The 22,009-nt window shown below is 37.3% G+C and overlaps 1 protein-coding gene across 6 annotated transcripts in view; it reads left to right on the forward strand.

Annotated features, from left to right (window-relative positions):
- RBPJ (recombination signal binding protein for immunoglobulin kappa J region) overlaps positions 1-19,864 on the forward strand; it is a 242,553-nt gene extending 222,689 nt beyond the window's left edge. For all 6 annotated transcript variants that reach the window (XM_010839927.1, XM_010839931.1, XM_010839929.1 and 3 more), the window contains 7 exons: positions 2,615-2,789; positions 8,023-8,160; positions 8,314-8,426; positions 13,275-13,415; positions 14,674-14,829; positions 15,189-15,292; positions 15,467-19,864. In XM_010839927.1, the coding sequence (XP_010838229.1) occupies positions 2,615-2,789; positions 8,023-8,160; positions 8,314-8,426; positions 13,275-13,415; positions 14,674-14,829; positions 15,189-15,292; positions 15,467-15,782 (1,143 nt within the window). In that variant the 3' untranslated portion in view covers positions 15,783-19,864. The remainder of the gene's footprint in view (positions 1-2,614; positions 2,790-8,022; positions 8,161-8,313; positions 8,427-13,274; positions 13,416-14,673; positions 14,830-15,188; positions 15,293-15,466) is intronic.
- The last annotated feature ends 2,145 nt before the right edge of the window (positions 19,865-22,009 follow it).

The raw sequence follows: 22,009 nt of genomic DNA on the forward strand, positions 1-22,009 counted from the left end.
GTTACTGGTAGCATTCTTGAATATATAAATCAGAACTGGAATAACCTCTAATAGCTGAGATCTAGTCATGACTCGTGAAGCTTGAGTTTTGACATTTAAAGGTGGCGCACAGAAAGCTTCCTCAGCTTGCCAGCAGTTTTAGCAGGCTGCGAATCATATTTCTACTGGGGGCCAATAGTAAATTTAGGAGGCTAATTGCCCATCCTTGTAAGGGCATGATATTCAAATAACAATGAAAATACATAGTTCACTAATGCCTTACTCTGCTCATTTAATCTTGGTCTTTTACTGGAAGCAAAGTATTAAATAAGTTGGTAATATCATAAATGTTTTATTTAGCTTCAGTGTGCAAAAGCACTGTCTTGTGTAGACAGGAACACTGTGAATAGCTTTCATCAAACTTTAAGGGATTTTCTTTGATTACTTTGCTAAGGAATGCAGTTTATGAGTTAGTTTTACTAATTGTATTTTATGAATTTAGAAAGCAGTTATCTCAGTCTGTACCTTTAGTACTCAAAAATAATTCTTTATTGACTTAGCATCAACTTGTTTTCTCTTGCTATTAAAATTGAAAAATGGATATTTCTGATCTCAATGACCACATGAATGTCTTTTAAAATACTGCATAAATAGCTGTTTTCTCACTCAGTAACTATTTGTTGAATGCCTTAGTGTTTGCTGTATTGTAGTTGACACTAGGGATGGGAATTGGAGGGCAAGGTTGAGGGTGGTAAACTAGGAGATTTGTACTCTCATTTAATTTTTTTAGTGATGTTACAGATAATGAGTCATTTTACAGATAATGAACACTGAGAATAAAGAGCCTTAATATCAGTCTCCTTCAAATTTGAGTGTGTTTCTGTCATTTATATTCTTATAATTGTTATCATTAAGGGTTGTCAACTATGTATTTTAAGTTAGGTTTGAGAGAATTTACTACTGTAAAGACTGTTTCATTTTAAAATAGAGCAATATAAAATATATCTGAGTTATAACTCTTGAGCCACAGTTAAAGATATATTTGAGTAGTTGGTTGAACAAAGAGGCTTTGGTCACATCTCATGTATTTTTGTTATGTATGTCTCCAAGCTGTACACCTAGACATTTATAATTGTAATTGATAATTAGATAGGTAGTGAGAAGCCCATCCGTTTCATAGGTGACACAGTGGTCAAGAATCTGCCTGCCAATGCAAGAGACATGAGAGATGTGGATTCAAGCCCTGGGTTTGGAAGATCCCCTGGAGAAGGAAATGGCAGCCCACTCCAGTATTCTTGCCTGGGAAATCCCATGGACAGAGGGGCCTGGCAGGCTACAGTCCATGGGATTGCAAAGGAATTGGACATGACTTAGCAACTAAACAACAGCAATTGAACTTTATTGCTAGCTTTAACTGCTTCCAGCAATTCTGAGGGCAGTAATACCAAACAGCATGCCCACTTGCTTTTCTCAGCATCGTGGCTTAGTACATCTTTCATCAACTTCTGCCATTATATCATTTCCCCAGGCCCTAGAAATTTGCAGAAAATAATACCTGAGAGCTTGAGTATTAACTAGTACTCAAAACACTTAATTACAGGGAAGTACAGTGTCTCTAAGCCAAAATTATGTGTTAATATTTAGTTTTAATGAAAAATGCTATTAGAGGAGTCTATAGAGAATAAGACTGGTTGAGAGTCAGCAGAAGGCATTCCAGGCAGAAGGAACAATATAATCGTATGCTTGGACCATCAAGATACAAGGACGAGGTCAGTTTGGTTCCAGGTAGGCAAAGATGGACCAAGCAGTGAGATGGATGCCGAGCTTCAGAAAGTGGCACTTTACTCCTGTCTTACTTAACAACCATTCATTTAAGGTAATATTGTTTTCTTTCAATAGCATGTTCATTGAATGGTACGATTAGTCATTATTGGGAAAGGAGGGATTTTATTTTGCATTATTGGGATTTATTTTGCATGTTGCATTCTTATTTTAATAGTACAACCAAGCTCTAGTATAGGTAGCCCTTATTTTTATTATGGGCATGGTATTTGACTATATAGTTATATTTTGGATCTGATGTTTTTAAAATAATTTGTTAAATATTCTCAGTTTTTGTTTTATATAGTTGAAGCTAGATAAGCTGTGCAACATGAATTTTTACCCTAATTAGTACTTAAATTTTTATTTTTAAGAATTACATGCCCTATACCTCTGTTGCTAGTATTGTTTTGTTTCTATAATTCAAATTCTACAATTCAGTTATGTCTATAGACTTTTGTAGCATTATATTTTGTATTTCTTTTTCATTTCAAGGCAAATGTTTTTATTGTCTGAAGGTCTTGATAATTCTGTAAATAGATGTAGAGCTATATAAAACAATAAAGATTATTTTTTTTAAAGTCTTTTTAAGAGAGGGAAACAGAATACAGTGTTGGTATTGTAGACTGAGTAAGGAAGACTTTGTACTTTGTTTTCAGAGATCAATTTCAGTACTTTTTACAGTTGGTTTTATCAGCTGTTAAATGGAATTACTGCCTTAAGTCTGATCAAACTTAGCCATAGCCTTACTGAGTTATTTGTACATAGCTGACAGGGTTTTGATGCTATTAAGACTTATCCTTTTCTTTCACAGAACTATTGCACAGCCAAAACATTGTATATATCTGATTCAGACAAGAGAAAGCACTTCATGCTGTCTGTAAAGATGTTCTATGGCAACAGTGATGACATTGGTGTGTTCCTAAGCAAGCGGATAAAAGTCATCTCCAAACCTTCCAAAAAGAAGCAGTCACTGAAAAATGCTGACCGTGTGTATACATGTTTTCTTTTTTCCCCTGAACTCCCAATATGAATTAATAAGACTAATTCAACTATTTTTTAAATTAAAATTTTCTTTTCAGTAGCCAGTTCATTCTTATAAAGTATTTTTTTGGTCTTCACTTTATCTGAAACAGTCATATTCAGTTTTTGCGGCTGCTTTGTTGTCTTTTTTCTCTAATTAAACATGGGCAATACCTGGTGTACCAAAGTGGTTCTTAACCAGAATTGCTTCCTCACTGCTCCCCAGAGGCATTAGGAGAAATGGGAGTTTCCTTTTGCTGTCAGTGACTAGAGGGAGTAGTGTTAGCACTGAGTGTCTAAATATCCTGCAGTGTGCAAGATGGGTCCTATTCCATAAGAATTGATTCACTCAGAGTATCAGAACACCTCTTCGAGAAGCACTGTTTTATCAATTGAACTTTGGAAGGCCATCATGAAAACCTAACAAAAATTTAATATGGTTGTCTTTCAGACTGCTGTCTCTGTACATTTTTAGACTGTCACCGGTAAATGCTGTTTGAATTATACATTTCAACTTTTATACCCGTTTTTCTTTTTTTATTTTGACTTGTTATTATGAAAACTTCCAAACTTACATGAAAGGGGTAGTGTTGATATAAGGTGACCAACCACCAGACTTCAACAGATTTTACCAATTCTACTTTATCATTTCTGTCACCACCAACTCTTCTTCCTCCTCCATTGCTGGAATTTTTTAACGTAAATCTTAGACATCCTGTCCTTTCGATCATTTCTGTAGTAGTGACTCTTAACAGAAATTTTTCCTTTTAAACGTCTCCATACCCAACAAAAGTTGATGATAGTTCATTAATGCCATCTACTGGCCAGTCCATGTGCAGATTGATCATACTGTCTCAAAATATCTTTTTACAGTTGTGCTTTTGTTGTTTTGTTGTCTTCAGTAGTTGGCTTGTTCAAACTTGGATCCAAACAGGGTTCATATATTTTAACCTGAAATAGTTTCTGTTCTTTCTACTAGCCTTTTTTTTCTTTCTGTGTTATTTATTTGTTGAAATTGGTTGATTTTTCCTATGGAATTTCCATATTCTGAATCTGACTGATTCGTGTTTCCTCTGTCTCTCATATCTCCTATAAACTGTTGATTAGACCTAAAGACCTTCATTTTAGAATTAGCTGGTTCTGCATATGTTCATTTCTCTCAGATCAGAAGTCTTATTGTCTGGTTATCCCACTTGTCACACTAAGACTGGTTATAGTAAGTAGAGTTGTTAGTCTAATCCAACAGTTACAAAATTCCTCAGGAAACTTTAACCAAATGATTTTAGTAGTCCTTCATCATGGTTGCAAAATAGTGGCATTTCTAATTCTTTTATTCTTAACTTTTGCATTTGTTAGCTGTTTGCTTTAAATGTAGTCTATGAAGAAAAGGCAGGATAAGAGCTTGTCTACTAATTTGCAGATAATAGTTTCATTCTTTGAAGGTGGAAGTTTTAGGATTTTGGTTAATTTGCTTGTTTTTACTTTGTTTTCTGTTTTTTTAATGAACTTATGCGATGTTATATAGTGGGTGGTTTTTAGTCTGCTTTAGTCATTATCATCATTGTTATGGAAATTTCAAACGTACTAAAGTAGAGTTGCATAATAACATGAAGCCTCTTGTGTTTATCCTCCAACTTTTCATCAGTGATCGGAACTTCAGACCAGTCTTGATTCATCTTGATCTGTAACCCTACTCCACCCACACTTTTCTCTGCCTTCATTTTAGTTTGATACAAATCCAAGACGTTGTATCACCTATAACTGTTTCTGTGCCTCTCAGAAAGATAGTGTGTCTTTGTATTCTAATACAATTATAATAACCATGATCATACAAAAACAAACATAAAACAACTATAAAAAGAAATAATGTCTTAGTATCATTAAATACCTAGTCAGTGCTCAAATTGAAAATTGTCTAAAATGTGTGTAGGGGTTGGGGGTGTTGGTTAGCCATTGGTTTGAATCAAAATTCAAATATGATTCACCAGATATTATATATTGTGTTGACATATCATTGAATTTTCTTTTTAAATTTGTGGATTTTTGTCTTCATCTTTCTCTCTCTCATATTTATTTATTCAAGAGGCTAAGTCAATTGACTATGAGAGATTTTCACATACTGGATTTCAATAATTGTATTCCCTTGGTGTAGTTTAATGTATTTTCAGTAAATTGGTAGTGTCAAAGAGAAACAAAACTGGACATTAAAGGCGGTAAAAGCACACTTTATTCACTACATTTGCGATAGGGAAAAGAGCTTTCAGTATAGAGCTAAGCTCAATTACAAATACAACAAGGACAAGTGGAATTTATAGTCAAGGAGCAGAGTTGAACATTGTCAGTAGGTGGAAAGTTACTAAGAGGAGACATCGAGGGTGTGGGTATTCTTGACGAGAATTTTTATAAAGATAGGCCAAGTTGATCAGATGGACTTTCTGGGTGGCTCAGAGGATAAGAATCCATCTGCCAGTGCAGGAGACACAGGTTTGATTCCTGGGTCAGGAAGATACCCTGGAGAGGAAATGGCAACCCACTCCAGTATTCTTGCCTGGGAAATCCCATGAACAGAAGAGCCTGGAGGGCTATATAATCCATGGGACCACAAAAGAGTTGCACACAACTTAGTGATTTAACAAGAACAAGATGATTAGATATAAAGGTGGAGGGAAAAAACTTGATCAGATATCAAGGATGGAAGGATGACTTAGCAGGATTCTTGGCAATAACTGGGCTAGCTAGGCCAATATTGGGACCCAAGGAAGAGTTTCCATGGGTAAAGGGTTCAGAGGAACCTGTCTGAAGTTTGGTTAAGGAGAGAGTCTTTGTCAGTAGTTAATTTAGAAACTTGATCAGATTTCAGTTTGTTCTTTGTTGCTGGAGGGCAAGCCTGCTTCACAATGATATAGCGTTCTTACATCAGTTCAGTTCAGTCGCTCAGTCGTGTCTGACTCTTTGCGACCCCATGGACTGTAGCACGCCAGGCCTCCCTGTCCATTACCAACTCCCAAAGTTTACTCAAACTCATGTCCATTGAGTCAGTGATGCCATCCAACCACCTCATCCTCTGTCATCCCCTTCTCCTCCCGCCATCAATCTTTCCCAGCATCAGGGTCTTTTCCAGTGAGTCAGTTCTTTTCACATCAGGTGGCCAAAATATTGGAGTTTCAACTTCAGCATCAGTCCTTCCAATGGATATTCAGAACTGATTTCCTTTAGGATTGACTGGTTGGATCTCCTTGCAGTCCAAGGGACTCTAAAGAGTCTTCTCCAACACCACAGTTCAAAAGCATCAATTCTTTGGTGCTCAGGTTTCTTTATAGTCCAGCTCTCACATCCATACATGACTACTGGAAAAACCATAGCTTTGACTAGACAGACCTTTGTTGGCAAAGTAATGTCTCTGCTTTTGAATATGCCATCTAGGTTGGTCATAACTTTTCTTCAAAGGAGTAGGTGTCTTTAAATTTCATGGCTGCAGTCACCATCTGCAGTGATTTTGGAGCCCAGAAAAAAAAAGGCTGCCACCGTTTCCACTGTTTCTCCATCTGTTTGCCATGAAGTGATAGGACCGGATGCCATGATCTTAATTTTTCTACAGTTTGTTGTGATCCACACCGTCAAAGGCTTTGTCATAGTCAGTAAAGGAGAAATAGATGTTTTTCTGGAACTCTCTTGCTTTTTCAATGATCTAGTGGATGTTAGCAATTTGATCTCTGGTGGTTCTGCCTTTTCTAAAACCAGCTTGTACATCTGGAATTTCACGGTTCACGTATTGCTGAAGCCTGGCTTAGAGAATTTTGAGCATTACTTTACTTGTGTGTGAGATGAGTGCAATTGTGTGGTAGTTTGAGCATTCTTTGGCATTGCCTTTCTTTGGGATTGGAATGAAAACTGATCTCTTCCAGTCCTGTGGCCACTGCTGCCTTTTCCAAATTTGCTGGCATATTGAGTGCAGCACTTTCACAGCATCATCTTCTGGATTTGAAATAGCTCAACTAGAATTCCATCACCTCCACTAGCTTTGTTCGTAGGGATGCTTTCTAAGGCCCACTTGACTTCATAGTCCAGGATGTCTGGCTCTAGGTGAGTGGTCACACCATCGTGATTATCAAGGTCGTGAAGATCTTTTTTGTGTAGTTATTCTGTGTATTCTTGCATCAGGAGGCATTTAATGCCATGTATTTATGTTGTTTCCAATTCAGTTGTGTAGCACAGTCAGGTAGCGAAAGAATCTGCTTGCCAGTGCGGGAGATGCAAGAGACTCGGGTTCGATTCCTGGATTAGGAAGATTCCCCTGGAGAAGGAAATGGCAACCCCAGTCCAGTATTTTTGCCTGAAGAATCCCTTGGACAGAGAAAGCCTGGCAGGCTATAGTCCATGGGGTCGCAAAGAGTCAGACACGATTGAGCATGCACAGATGTCTTAAGCCAATTCAAATTATAGGATTTTATTTAAAGTCTTTAATTTTGTATTTCTGCTGATTCTTGAGTTTTTTGATGGCAGAGGACGTATTTCATTTACAGAGTATTTTTCCTGCTTATATAGATGTGGTTGGTTTTTCAAGAAATTTTACATAATGCTATACTTTAAGGTATTTAGAAGGAAGCAAAATCTCTAAAGCCACAGTATCCAGAGGCATTTGCCATCATCTTTGGTAAACAACCTTCTAGACCCCTCTCTTTGAATATATTCCATGGGATTATATATGAGCACGTGGAGACATATGTTATCACATAAAAATGTGTATGTTTACCTAATGAAACCACAGTGTAGTCTGCTTTGCATTCATTGATATATCAGGGAGATATTTTCTCATCAGTGCATTTAAATACACATTATTCAATTAGGTCAATGATATTATGTTTTATTTAATCAATTTCCTATTGACACCTATTATTTTAAAAGTAACTTCCTTTTAAAAAACAACACTATGTTAAATATACAGCACTTGTTTAAAAATCATTTTTATGGGCATATTATATATCTGTAGCTTAACATTATTAATAAAAGAGTTACCCTGACTTCTGGGGGAGTATTATCTATATTTTCTTGGAGGGTTTGAAATAAGTGTTAGCAGAATCCATTAATTATTATAGTAAAGAATAGTCATAACTTACCAGGTACTGGTCCCTTCTTGCTCTTTACTGTTACCCCACCCCCACCCCACCAATCACATAAATAGCTGTTTTTTCTTTGCAGTCTGCATTGCCTCAGGAACAAAGGTGGCTCTGTTTAATAGACTCCGATCCCAGACAGTTAGCACCAGATACTTGCATGTAGAAGGTGGTAATTTCCATGCCAGTTCTCAGCAGTGGGGAGCATTTTACATTCATCTCTGTGAGTATAAAAATATGCATTTGGTTTTTTTAGTGTGAAATTAAATTTCTTTAAATAATAAGACTTACAGATATATTTAGTTTTGCCATTTTTATAAGCAGATTAATAAATTTTAAAGATGATAATTTGATCTCTGTTTCCATCGCACTGCAGTGGATGATGATGAATCAGAAGGAGAAGAATTCACAGTCCGCGATGGATACATCCATTATGGACAAACAGTCAAACTTGTGTGTTCAGTTACTGGCATGGCACTCCCAAGATTGGTATGGCTTTAATGACCTCATGACTGTTTATAATAAATTTTGACAGCTTTCCCCTTTTTTGGGTTGTTTATCTGGACGATAGAGGGCACTCAAAGTTACATTATGATTTATTTTCTTAACTAATGTAGGTTCATTAGTCATTCTTTGTGGTGCTTGCTGCATCCTGCCACAGGCCCAAGTTTTCAAAAGCATAGAAACTGTAAATTTCTTTAAAAATATAAGCATAGTTTTTTTTTAGTTTACTCTTCTGCAAAAAGAGACAGTGTTTGGGCTTTTTGAAGTAGTAAAAAACTGCTTTTCTTAGCAGAATGAAGCAAAAGCCTCTTATACATTCTGCATCATATTCCCCCTTGTTTTCTGAAACAACACAATTTAGTTGTATTAAAGATGGAAGGAGTTTATGAGTAAGTTCAATTCAAGGTCAGCTTGGGGGAGGGGCTGAGCAAATGGAAGAACTTTAGTATTACTTTCCTGAATATGCTTTGTATCTCTTTGATGAAATATTTCATTGGCTGATATTTTCTGATATTATCTATAATTATCTAAGTTAATGCATCAGCTTGTGGTTTTTGTTGTATTTTTCTGTATTGTGGTTGTACAAGGTGATTTTATTTCCCATTTCAACTTAAAGTCAAAATATGTGAAACATAGTAATATAAATTTACAAAACCTTGAACCTAAGATACATTATAAAAGGGAGAAAGGTGGGGAAAGAAGGGTGCATAAATTAGGAAGACACAAACCAAAAAACAGACTGAATAAATTTTACTAAAGTTCTCTTCTTATTTATTCTGTGTCACTATATTCCAAGGATAATGTTTATTTGCTTTGGCATTAAATGCTTGTACTTTGGAGGCACAATTCAGAGGCTTATGTCTCTGACCAGCAACAACTTATATATAAGCCACTGAAAAGACTGACTCAAATCTAAAAATGGTGTTTTCACTTAGTTTCATGTAAAGTACCAGTCTACCTTGCTTGAAAGTCATCTTTAATTGAATATTTTTACATTCAAAACTGTGTGGCTCTCATTATAAAAATGTTGAAATAAAAAAACCTGATTCAGAGAATGCCTTAGAAAAAGTTGCAGTACCATTGTTAACACTGTTAACAGTAAATACTTCTTTCTAGAGATCATGTGACTGAAGCATTAGTTTCTTCAGAATCATAGCTAGGCTTTATTATGGTCTATACTACTTCCTGCCTTCCTTTCCATCCACTTACATACAGTTTTCAATGAAAACATGGTTTTCAGAGGAAGCATTCTATAGTTTTCATATGCTTTTAAGAAGGATAACACTGCCTTAATATCTAAAGTTTGCATTTTATGTGTCCTAGAATATTAGCCTTATTAGAGATCCTTGCTTGAAGAACACTATCCCCCCCAAGACCAATTTCAGTGGGATGAAGGTCTTAGTGAGAAATCCTGGTTTGGGTACTTTGAGAACAGGCACAATCTATGTAGCCAACTAATAAGAAACACCGGTTAGCATTTGTCTCACATCCTCAAGTCTGTCAGATACCCCAGAAATTTGGGACATCCATCTGTTAGATAAACTAATCAGCAGCATAAATTTAGCCTGGGCATTTACAAGGTATAGTGCTAAGAGTATGAATAAAGTATGTTTTCTGTCCTTAAGGGCTGCAGCCCAGTTACCTAAGAAGTACAGTAAACACTGTACCAGTAACGTACAGAGCCAGCATAGAGGAGAGAGAGCTGGTGGGAGTAACTCCTGGTGTTAGAATTCATCACTTTCTCATCACACATAGCTAATTATAACATTCACACTACCTGGCTTCTCAGATTTCTTTCCTCTTCTTAATAGTTAGAAATTATCACAGCAAGTTTTTGATACCAAATAGTAGGGGGCATCTTTGGTTTGTTTATTGGGGAGACCTGGTCACTCAGCAGTGTCTATGTCCAGAGAGCTCTTGGGAGAAATAAAATTGAACCAAACATGACCCATGTTCTCAATATGATTAAGTAGTGGAGAAACAGTAGGTTATAGGAATAAAGCTGTTATAGGCAGATCTTGATTCTTATGTGGTGAAGTCATAAATGAGTGTGGTCGACTTATAGGAAGTTTTAGGCTTACTTCATTCAAAATTCACTATTTCTCTAAAATTCAAGCATTGTTAAATTTAAACACAGTTTTAAGGCTAGAGTTGAATGGAAACATTTTACTTGAGTTTATTAGTCTCACAGAATATATTAGAAAATGCAATTGCTAAAAGTGTACTATCTCCCTTTAAACTCGAAAATTAGTGGTGATATAAGTAGAGTGACAAATATTCAGATATTACTTGAGTGACAAGTATTCAGATAATACTGTGCTCCACAATGGACATTCTTAATAACTCACAGAATTTTGAAGGGTTAAATGAATTGATTGTAAAAGTGCTCAGAACAGTGCTATAAATATTATGCAGTACTATTGGGTTTTTATTACTTGATTCACACACCTAACTTATATTCCATGATCATTTTTTTTTCACCTAAGCCACAACTATTAAAAACCAACATTCTTCATATTTACGTATTTTTAGCTCTGTAGAAACAGAAACTGGGTGTGGAACGTTTCAGGCTGACAGAATGAGAGCAGAAGAACTTAGGACAGAAATGTGTGAGGACTAGCAAGGAAGCCATCGTAGCCAGAGCTGAGGGAGCGGTGGAGAGGGCAGGTGCCGGGAAATGATGCTTCAGAGTAAGCCATGGGCAGCATCTTGTCAAAGCCCTCTCTCTGTCTAGGGCAAAACTTTCTGTTACCTATGTACAGTAGGAGGCCACTGGAGGCTCTCAAACAGAGAATGATGGCTGGTTTATGTTTGGAAGAATAATTCTGGCTGCTTTGTGAATAAGAGCACAGGGAGATATAGCGGTGGAAGCAAAGAGAAAGATGACTTGGCTTATGTCATAATTCAGGCAAGAAGCTGATGATATACCTTAGACCAAGATGGTACTGGTAAGGGGATGAAAGGTCACTGATTTATTTGAAAGTAGACCTAACAGAATTTGTTGACAGATGGTGTGTAAGAGAAAGTAAGGAGTCAAAGATGACTCCATGGTTTTAGGATTGAGTGAACATGGTGTCATTTATTGAGCTTAGGAAGAAATAAAAAATTATATTTTTGATTGAGATGGCTATTAATAGACATTTTAAGTGGAACTGTTGAATAGGTAGTTAAATATACAAGTTGAGTGCTTGAGAAAGGCTATGACTGGATAAAAATTTAGGAATTGCCAGCCTCTAAAGCTTAGACGGTAAAGAATCTGCCTGCAATGAAGGAGACCCAGGTTCGATCCCTGGATTGAAAAGATCCTCTGGAGAAGGGAAGGGCAATCTACTCCAATATTCCTGCCTGGAGAATCCCATGGACAGAGGAGCCTTGGGCCACAGTTCATGGGGTTGCAAAGAGTCGGACACGACTGAGTGACTAACACTACTACTGCTAACCTCTAAAGAGAATAGAAGGTCTGTAGAGTATGGGAGGAGGGAAAGAGATCTGGGGACTCAGCTCTGGAGCACTGAAGGCAGTTAGAGCAGGTGTATTTCCAAAGGAAGAATGTGTGGGTCAGATGCTTCTGAGAAAGCTAAGGTGAGGACAGAGAGGTGCTCATGGGATTCATCTGTCTTGAAGTCCTTAAGGACCTCACCAAGAGCAAATTTGAAACACAAAGTTGGAGAGATTTCAGGAGATGAGATGGTGAGGAAGAGGAGTTTTGCTATAAAGGGGAACAGAGAAATGGGGTGGTAAGAGGGAAGGAGAAAAAGGGGTTTCTTCTTTTTTTTAATGTCAGTGACTGGAGACTTTGTTTATTGATTTGTCATACCACTTGGTATGCAGGATCTTAGCTCCCCAACCAGGGATAGAACCCATGCCTCCTGCTTTGGGAGCATGGAGTCTTAACCACTAGACCACCAGGGAAGTCCCAAGGAAGGGGTTTCTTTATTTCTGATTTAAAGATGAGAAGTAGTTCCAACATGTTTGTATGCTGTTGAGAGTAATCTTCACAGTCCTCAAGCACTTAGTGATTACCTTCCATGTGATAGGTAACACTGAAGGTTTGAGTAGTAGTATCTTTCAGATATCCTATGTGTTTTGTGGAATATTTATAGTGTAAGGTCATACTATATAATGGAAAGAGTTCAAGCTGGGCAGGCAGCCAGCCTTGGAATCATACTTTGGTTCTTCATCTACTGACCAGGTGAATTTGAGGAGCTTAACCTGACCTCTGAGCCTGTTTCCTAATCTGCAGAATGATGCCTATTTTATGTTAAAACAAAGCAACAGCATGTAAGTGTGATAATGGACTTAGGTACTAACTAGCATACCCATAGTGACCTTTAGAGATAATTTTCCCTTTGATGTTGGAATGTTTGTCATTGTGTGTTATTGGAGAGGCCATCTGAACTTGCTACTCAAAATACAATTCATAGACCAGCAGGATGAACATCAGCTGGAAATTAGCCAGAAGTGCAAAATATCAGGCCCTCTCTATGATTTGCAGGCTCAGAACAGATATATGTTTAACAGGAACCCCATATGATTTGTACGGATGTCAAAGTTTGAAAAGCACAGATTTAGAAAGCAAGTGCCTGCCTGCCCTATTGTTTTTAGGAGTTGGTGGGAGAAGGTAACATCTCTGCATTCTTAACATGCTTGCAATTTAAAAGTATTTTTATGCCTAACTTTATTGTTTGTAAATGGTGTTATGTATGTAGATATGTGACAGGTATCTGTGATGTATTATTTCATGGTAGGTTCTTGCCGTGGACTCTTAACAGTGTAGGAAATGAAGACTCTCCATATGTGATGACCTTTCCTTTTTTAATTGTTGAAATGCAGATAATTAGGAAGGTTGATAAGCAGACCGCGTTACTGGATGCCGATGATCCTGTGTCACAGCTCCACAAATGTGCGTTTTACCTTAAGGATACAGAAAGAATGTACTTGTGCCTTTCTCAAGAAAGAATAATCCAGTTTCAGGTATGTTTCTAAGTTGCTAGTAAAATCTAAAATGTGCAAACTGTTAGGTTAGCAGCATTCAGAAACATGAAACTTTTGTTTAAAAAATGTTAATAGTATCCAAATACATGAATCTGTGTTCAGGTATTTATCCCGATTTCAAGGGTCCTTAGCCCACATGTTCTTCAGACATGGTAGTCATTCTACCTCAAAGAACTCAAAACTATGAGAATGTTCTAAGAGAAACAGTTAACATCTAATTCTGAGGGATGAAAAGTTCTTCAGATTATCCAAAAGTAGATGTTGGGTGTTCAGAGAGTCACCTGAAATATGTGCAGATAACACTGTATATAGTGGTGCATGCATATTTTGGAGGAGGGTTTCATAATTCTCATCAGATTTATATTGGGGTCTTCTAAGATGGTAATAATGACATGTTAAAAGCTAATTAGTCAAAATCTAATTTTTAACTATCAGAAGACCTTCATGAGGACATTTATGACATGAACAAATGATTTAGTAGAATAGTTACACTTCCACATGAAACTCATTTGTGGACATCTGGAGACTTTTTCCAGAGAGATGGCCACGCACAGCTGGTCTCCTCAGCCCAGCACTGATGGTCTGGCCTAGGTGTTTTGAGGTAGGGATAGGGGATTGCTGTTCATATCTTGGTTCCTTCCTGCTGAAAGTGCAGAAGTTTCTATAGTTCTCTAAGGAGGAGGGAACTTCCACTCTCCCTTTCTCTTGTTGTTGTTGTTTAGTCACTCAGCCGTTTTCGACTCTTTGTGACCCCATGGGCATAGCCTGCCAGGCTCTTCTGTCCATGACATTTCCCAGGCAAGAATACTGGAGTGGGTTGCCATTTCCTTCTCCAGGGGATCTTCCAAGCCCAGGGATTAAACCACGTCTCCTGCATTGGCAGGTGGAGTCTACACCATTGAGCCACCAGGGAAGCCCTCCTCTCTCTCAGGGATCTCTGAAGCATTTTAAGCAGCTAATTATATCACATATACTGATCTTTTGTAATTTTACTTAAATGGTTATTCTGAAAGGTATTATTAATTTTTTGTATGTCACGAAGTACTTCATATTAAAATAAAACTAGCCTTATGTGAGGTTTCCATATTAATATTCTATTTTTAATTAGGGGTTGGAAAAGTATGGTGCCTGGGAAGTTTGTAAATTTGTACTAAATTCTCTTCATGAGTGTTACTTTGTTAAAATTGTCTTATAATACTGCAATGTATATAATTTATAACCATTCTTTTTTTCTAAGGCCACTCCATGCCCAAAAGAACCAAATAAAGAGATGATAAATGATGGAGCTTCCTGGACAATCATTAGTACGGATAAGGCAGAGTATACATTTTATGAGGGGATGGGCCCTGTCCTTGCCCCAGTCACACCTGTGCCTGTCGTAGAAAGTCTTCAGGTGAGACCTCTTACAAGTTGACTTCAGCTTTTTGCAACTGTTCATCTATGACATGGAGTAATTTTACTTCACAATAAATTTGATTTTTCTTCAAATCCTGTGCTTTGGAAGGTTTTTTACACAGTGAAGAAGAAGAAAATCAGAGGAGCACACATAATTTTAGCAAGAAAATTTAAATGTAAATCAGCTTGTATATTGAGTTTTAGTTCACTTTGTCTTTATAATCATGTTATTTAAAGGAAGTATTTTAATTGTCTTTTTTTTTTTGCACATGATAGTTGAGTGAAAAACTCATCTGTATACTTTAGTGAAAAATGAAAAGTTTCCTCAACGTTGTTTTGATTTTCTGTGAATTGCAGTTGAATGGCGGTGGGGACGTAGCAATGCTTGAACTTACAGGACAGAATTTCACTCCAAATTTACGAGTGTGGTTTGGGGATGTAGAAGCTGAAACTATGTACAGGTACTTAATACAATTTTTTACATTATCCAGAGTTTTTGATGGGGGTGGGTATGTGAGACTCTTTCCCAAGAGTCCTGTATTAAGAGGTTGATTGTCCTGTATTAAGCAACCTTGTTTTTAAGTTTCATTTATAAAATTTGCCATGCTTTTAAGTGATTTCTATTTCCTCCTCAGATGTGGAGAGAGTATGCTCTGTGTTGTCCCAGACATTTCTGCATTCCGAGAAGGCTGGAGATGGGTCCGGCAGCCAGTCCAGGTTCCAGTAACTTTGGTCCGTAATGATGGAATCATTTATTCCACCAGCCTTACCTTTACCTATACCCCAGAACCAGGGCCACGGCCACACTGCAGTGCAGCGGGAGCAATCCTTCGAGCCAACTCAAGCCAAGTGCCCCCTAATGAATCAAACACAAACAGCGAGGGAAGTTACACAAACGTCAGCACAAATTCAACCAGTGTCACATCATCTACAGCAACAGTTGTGTCCTAACTACCGTCTTTTTGCTAGGACTTACACTGACTTGAGTGCGGCAAAATGTTGACAAAAAAAAGAAAAAAATGAACAATCTTTTGTGGTTTCTTGGGAAAACTTTTCATACCAGGTTATACTATTCAAAAACCCCATTACCTGCAAGTGCTGATTTGAAGTGCAGAAGCCACAGTAAAACAAAACAAACAAACAAAAAACATCTAAATGTACAAACTTCTGGAAATCTGTTTTTTTCAGCCGTTATTTTTGTTTGGTTGGTTTTTGTTTGATTTTGTTTAAATGGGCGAGAAATAGAGATGTGGCTGGAGTAAAAGTTAATCAAAGTGAAGTCGCTCAGTCATGTCCGACTCTTTGCGACCCCATGGACTGTAGCCTACCAGGCTCCTCTGTCCATGGGATTTTCCAGGCAATAGTACTGGAGTGGATTGTCATTTCCTTCTCCAGGGGATCTTCCCGACCCAGGGATTGAACCCTGGTCTCCCGCATTGTAAACAGACGCTTTATACCGTCTGAGCCACCAGGGAAGTCCTCAAAAAAAATGTTAATCAAACTAGAAGACAAAAATCTAACATAGTTTTTATGGACCAAGGAACTTGTATAAGCTTTAGTAAAAGGTACATTTTCACCATACCTTTTTTATATCACATATATAATACACCTTTGTTACCAAATAGGTTGTTCTCCTCCCCACCCACTTTGAGCTTTTGCTCTTAAGTACATTCAGGTTCCAAGCCTGACCATGCTTGTTTAATCTAATTACCATACTCTTCCAGGTCTTTTCTGGTCCAAGGCTGGAACTGTTCTTTTTATTTTATTATTTTTTTAAAAGCTGAAGTCTTATGACTTTTCTTGAATGGAAGGTGTTTTGATTTCAGCAAGTCAAATCTTGTAAAGGCCTGCATTCATATTTCTTTTAAGATTATATGAAGTCTGTGCAAAAGCTTTAAAAAAAAAATGCCTCTGCCTTGCCTGCAATACATTCAATGTACTTAGTCTCTATTCTCAAATACCGTTGATAGTTATTTCTCTGTGTTACTTTTTTTTTTAATGTATTTATAGTGGTAATCTAAGAGGTTCTAACATTTACCTGAAATTAAATGTGGCCATTTAGTCATTAATGAGTTAATGGCATGGAACATGTTGGTTTTTACAGTGTTCCCTCCCCTTTTCCTGTGCAGAAATGTATCTACTCAGTCAACATTTGTTCAGGTTTCCTCCCCCTCCTTATCTTGTACATAACTTGTATTATGTGTAAGTTAAACATTTTATTTTGAACTTGGAATATTCCCAGTGATTTCATTCAGCAGGGTGTTTTTCTGCCTTGTTGGCATATGATAACAAAAAAGTATCATGCTAAGTATTTGCTACCAGTTGGTAGATGGTGCCCTTATTGTATAATGAGGAAAAAAATCTCAGCAAAAGCATGGTTTTATTTACTTTTTTTTGGTGGGGGGGCGGGGGTAGCCTAGGTCAAAACATCACTGTAACCTTGAAACAGGATGCTCTTACTAGATGACCAACTAAAATAGCTGGAAGACAATACTTTAGAAATGGATAGTTGTAAGATTATAAAAATGCAAAAAATCCCTTTTTTTTGTCTTCTTCTCCCCAACACTGAGTGTCTTCGCAAATGTCACCCACTCAGAAAACATTTCCTCTCCATTTAAGATTTGGTTGCATTCCAGGTTGTGTGCTCCCTATCTGTGCTGGACTCACCTCTTTTACATTGGTTTTGATCCTGCACTTTGGTTATACCTTTGTTTGGTTTCTTAGAAATTGCAGCAGACTCATTGGGCTACATTTAGTACAGGATCTATGTGTGTAATGTTACAGGACGTGGTCTAGTAATACAATCATCTTTCTTCGAGTAAAAACTACCTCTAGATTGTGGTAAGCTTTTACTGTCCCATGAAACAGAAGCCACAAGTACCTTAAGGATGCAAAACTGTAACTTCCTGCATATCTTTCCGTACAGAAATTGTCTTTTTGGTGTCCTGGGCTATTTTGAAAAGTTTCCACCTGTAGGCTTTTTAAAACATCATCATTAGTAGCTTCCCCCCATTCCCACCCCACAGCTTTGATAAATCTTCATTACTCATTCTTTTGCTCAGACTATGCCATTGTAAATATAGTTCCTAACATCTTGAAGTCGCTTTTTCCTCAGTTTTCAAGGGCGAAGTCATTTGTAAAACACGTAGTTAAAGTTGTTGTGGTCTTTTCTTGACTGAAAGCCTTTTTAATTAATACCGGCTGCATTATGCTGTATACAGCCCATCTCTCTTTAAGTCTGCTCCCGTCACTAGCTTCTCTTGTAAGCTAACCCTGCCTCGTACTTCAAATCTGTTTCAGTGACCAAGGGCAGAATTCTTTGTGGCCTTATCTTTCTTTGTTTTAACTGTTTACTGGCTTTTTCTTGCAAACTTGCTTATTTCTGAGTAGTATTTATTCTGCTCTCTGTTGAGTCTGGAAGTAGCCTTCACACAGTGCTTTTTGTTCAGAGCGCAGAAATGTTTTCAGTGCTGCTGAAATGGGCCACAGGTTTCCTCCACTTCCCAAGTTTGTTATTTAGTTACCAGTTTATATTAAATTAACTGATAACAAATAAGATGCTTTTGAAGCACAAACTATTCCTACCCAGCATTGCAACTCAAATATTTTTTTTCAAGTTTATGACTTCATTAAAATGAACTTTTGCTTTTTTACTGTTTAAGTCTAATTTTGGCTCTGTTTATTTTAATAAGATAATTGAAATATTAGACTGTAAACCCTTTTCGTTGTTGGTTCTTTTTTTGAGATTTAAGAGTATACTCCTACAGGCCCCCACCCCACCCCCTGCCACTGCTTTATGCCATTCTACATACCACAGACTGAAATGATTTGTCTGTTATGGCTTATCATTTATCTGTAGTTCTTTTGTCAGCTGCTTAAAAAATTTTTTGTGAATTATTTTCAGTGTATAATTTACAGGAGCCTCGTCCTCCAGTTATAGTATTGTAGAACGTGGCCCTTCCTCCAATTGTGGCATTATTAGAGATGCTGATCATTTTCCCTCATAAAGGCTCTCAGAATGGTAACCACTTCAGTTAAAGTATAGTACGTTCAAGTTTTTTTTTTTAAGTCATGTATTAGAAGTATATCCTATGCTTTTATGATTCTATGCAGTTTCTGAAAATATGCATAGAAGCTGCCTCTTATCTAATATATTGTTTTAATTGATTACATAGATTGAGAAGGCAAACAAAAAGCTATAAATATAAAATGCCCTGTTTATTTTGAATGGTTTCAGAGTTGAACACTAGTATAATCTGCTGCTGACTTTTCTTAAACCACGACAAGTAAAGATACCCGTATGTGCGTATTAACTGGTAAAATATTTGTCACTCTTACTGCACAGACTTATTTGCGATAATAACTGGTTAGTTTTTTGTTTTTTTTTTTAACGAAACTAGTACTGTCTGTGCCCTCACAGGAAATTGTCAACAGTTTTTAAGAACTAAACTATTCATGTTTAATCAGATAATCCATGTGGGGTTGGGGGTGGTGGGGTTCTTTTTTGAATCAAAATGTTATTCAATTATTAACTAAGTTACTTACTTTTGATTTCAAAAGCAGCTGTGTTTCTGATGAATACTGAACAAATGTGTGTAATTTTCTGTGCCAGACTTTTGACTTTATTTTCAAGCACTGTAACGTGGGATGGATGGTTAGAAACAATAATATATTAGGGTTTCTATTTAACCCTTTCAGGACTGAACTGTATTTCCTTTTATTAATTTTTCCCTGTGTTGTGATAAATGTTTGCCAGCATTCAGTACTGTGTTGGTCCAGATGTAGGTTTATGCTCATTTTTAGCTTATTTCTTGTACCTTGCAGCATGCTCTACGCATTCAGTCCTTAAGGGGTTTATTTTACAAACTGTGCGCCTGTAAGGTTTATTAGCAATAAGATAGAAAATTGAGCAAGTTTATACCATAATTTTGTAGAAAAAAGAATCTGCTCAGTTCCATATTTCATCCATGAGAAACCTGCAATATGGGCAGTTTCAAGAAATAAATAAAAAGGAAATGTAAACCATTGTAAAAGTGTTCTGTTGGACGTGCCTGATACATGTATTATCATCATTGATTTCAGAATACTTAAAAGTTTGTTTATAGTTTTACCTTGCTGTCTAAGCTTCATCACATCAAAGTAATAACTGTACTGATTTTATTTTTCTTTTTTTCATTTTTAACTAGATAGTGCTTTAAAAAGAAAGGTTTTTTTTTGAGAGGGTTTGATTTTTTAATCCTTGTAAATGGGGAAATAGACTTTGGACAACTCGAGTTGTCTCCTAATTCAGGAACATTTTGAACTAATCTCAACATGATTGACGAGCATTATTTAATGACAGCTTGCTTTTCCAGTATGAAGTTATCATTTGGGCCTGGTGTATGAAAGAACATAGAATGGTTTGTGCTTTTTGTTGGGGGCTCTTCAGTAGGCTTTCAGAGAAAGCATACTTTGTTTAATGGTGGTTTAGTTGCTAAGTTGTGGCCAACTCTTGTGACCCCATGGCCTGTAGTCTCCTCTGTCATGGGATTCTCTGGGCAAGAATACTGGAGTGGGTTGCCATTTCCTTCTTCAGGGGATCTTCCCGACCTAGGAATCGAACCTGGGTCTCCTGCATTGCAAGCAGATTCTTTACCAACCGAGCTATGAGGGAAGCCCACTTTGTTCAATAGGGAAACAGTAAAGGGGGAGCTTGTTACGTATTTTTTAAATCATAGCAAGTTTATTTATCTGACATCCCCTAAAGGAAAAAAACGTAAGCCAGGTTATCAGGATTTTGCTAAAGACATCTTCTGAAAATGCTGCTGCTGCTCCTGCTGCTGCTAAGTCGCTTCAGTCGTGTCCAACTCTGTGCAACCCCATAGACGGCAGCCCACCAGGCTCCTCTGTCCCTGGGATTCTCCAGGCAAGAACACTGGAGTGGGTTGGCATTTCCTTCTCCAGTGCATCAAAGTGAAAAGTGAAAGTGAAGTCTCTCAGTCGCTGCAGTCCCATGGACTGCAGCCTACCAGACTCCTCGGTCCATGGGATTTTCTAGGCAAGAGTACTGGAGTGGGGTGCCATTGCCTTCTCTGCTTCTGAAAATAGTGATTGTTAAATAAATAATTTAGTTGGGGTTTGAATGGTGAGACTTTCAATGGCTAAGATTGGTAATGGCTTCCTTTAAAAAATAATTTATTATTCTTTTAACAGTAGGTCTTGTTGGTTATCTGTTTTAAATATAGCAGTGTGTATGTGTCAGTTCCAGACTCTCATCTCTAGATTAAGTAATAGCTCCTTTAGAATTTAGATGGGAATAATACAATATATAAAGAGTATGTGATCACTTTCTAAGCAACCTAATGAAAGACCCATTCAGTGTATATGTATATATTTTTTGTCCTTGGATCCCTAAATAGTTGCCAGTTTAAAAGATACAGAGGGCAAGCTACATCAGATGCTAGTGGTGAAGGATCCCAGTAGTAAGTCCTCTTCCCAAAGAAAAATCTTTTTCCCAAGTTTAGTGCTAGACAACAATGAGGGCAACGATTAAGTTGATGTATATAAGATACAAATGAGGTGATTAATTTTGACCTATGGTCAGACCCTAAAGCTTTAGGCTGGGAGATAGAAAACACAGCCCTGGAGAGAACCTGCAAGACTGGACAGTTACTCGCAGTTCTGTGTGTTAAGGATAAAGTTGTCTGTGTGCCTGGCGTGCAGGTGTTCAACAAATAGTTTAAGGTGTTACGCACACATACGTAAGAAGTCGTGACTCATCTTGGTTTAAATAAAAGACAGGTGAACATTATCTAATCCAGAAAAGGAACAGGGTTTCAACTCTTAACAAGAAACATTCATGCTGAACTAAGGTTTTTTTCTTTTTAATGGAATTTATAGAATGCTTTGCTTTGGGGGAAGTAGCACTTTATTTATTTATTTTGGAAGTAGCACTTTAAAATGTGAAATTCCAAAACACATTTTCTAAAAGATAAGTATGAAGTTCAGGTGTGTATTAAGTTCTTTCTGGCATGTTCAACTATAGTCCCTGCTTCTCACCTCCGTGTATTCCACGACCCTGCTCATTGAGTGCAGTCAGCATGCAGGTCGTTCATTTCTGGCACCTTTGCCTGGTGGATCATTTCTGCTGATGCTGAAATCCTAGACTGTTGATCCAGAAACACCCCCCACCACCCCCC

This window comes from Bison bison, unplaced genomic scaffold (genome assembly GCF_000754665.1).
Source record: "Bison bison bison isolate TAMUID 2011002044 unplaced genomic scaffold, Bison_UMD1.0 scf7180017864136, whole genome shotgun sequence".
Taxonomy (NCBI): Eukaryota; Metazoa; Chordata; class Mammalia; order Artiodactyla; family Bovidae; genus Bison; species Bison bison.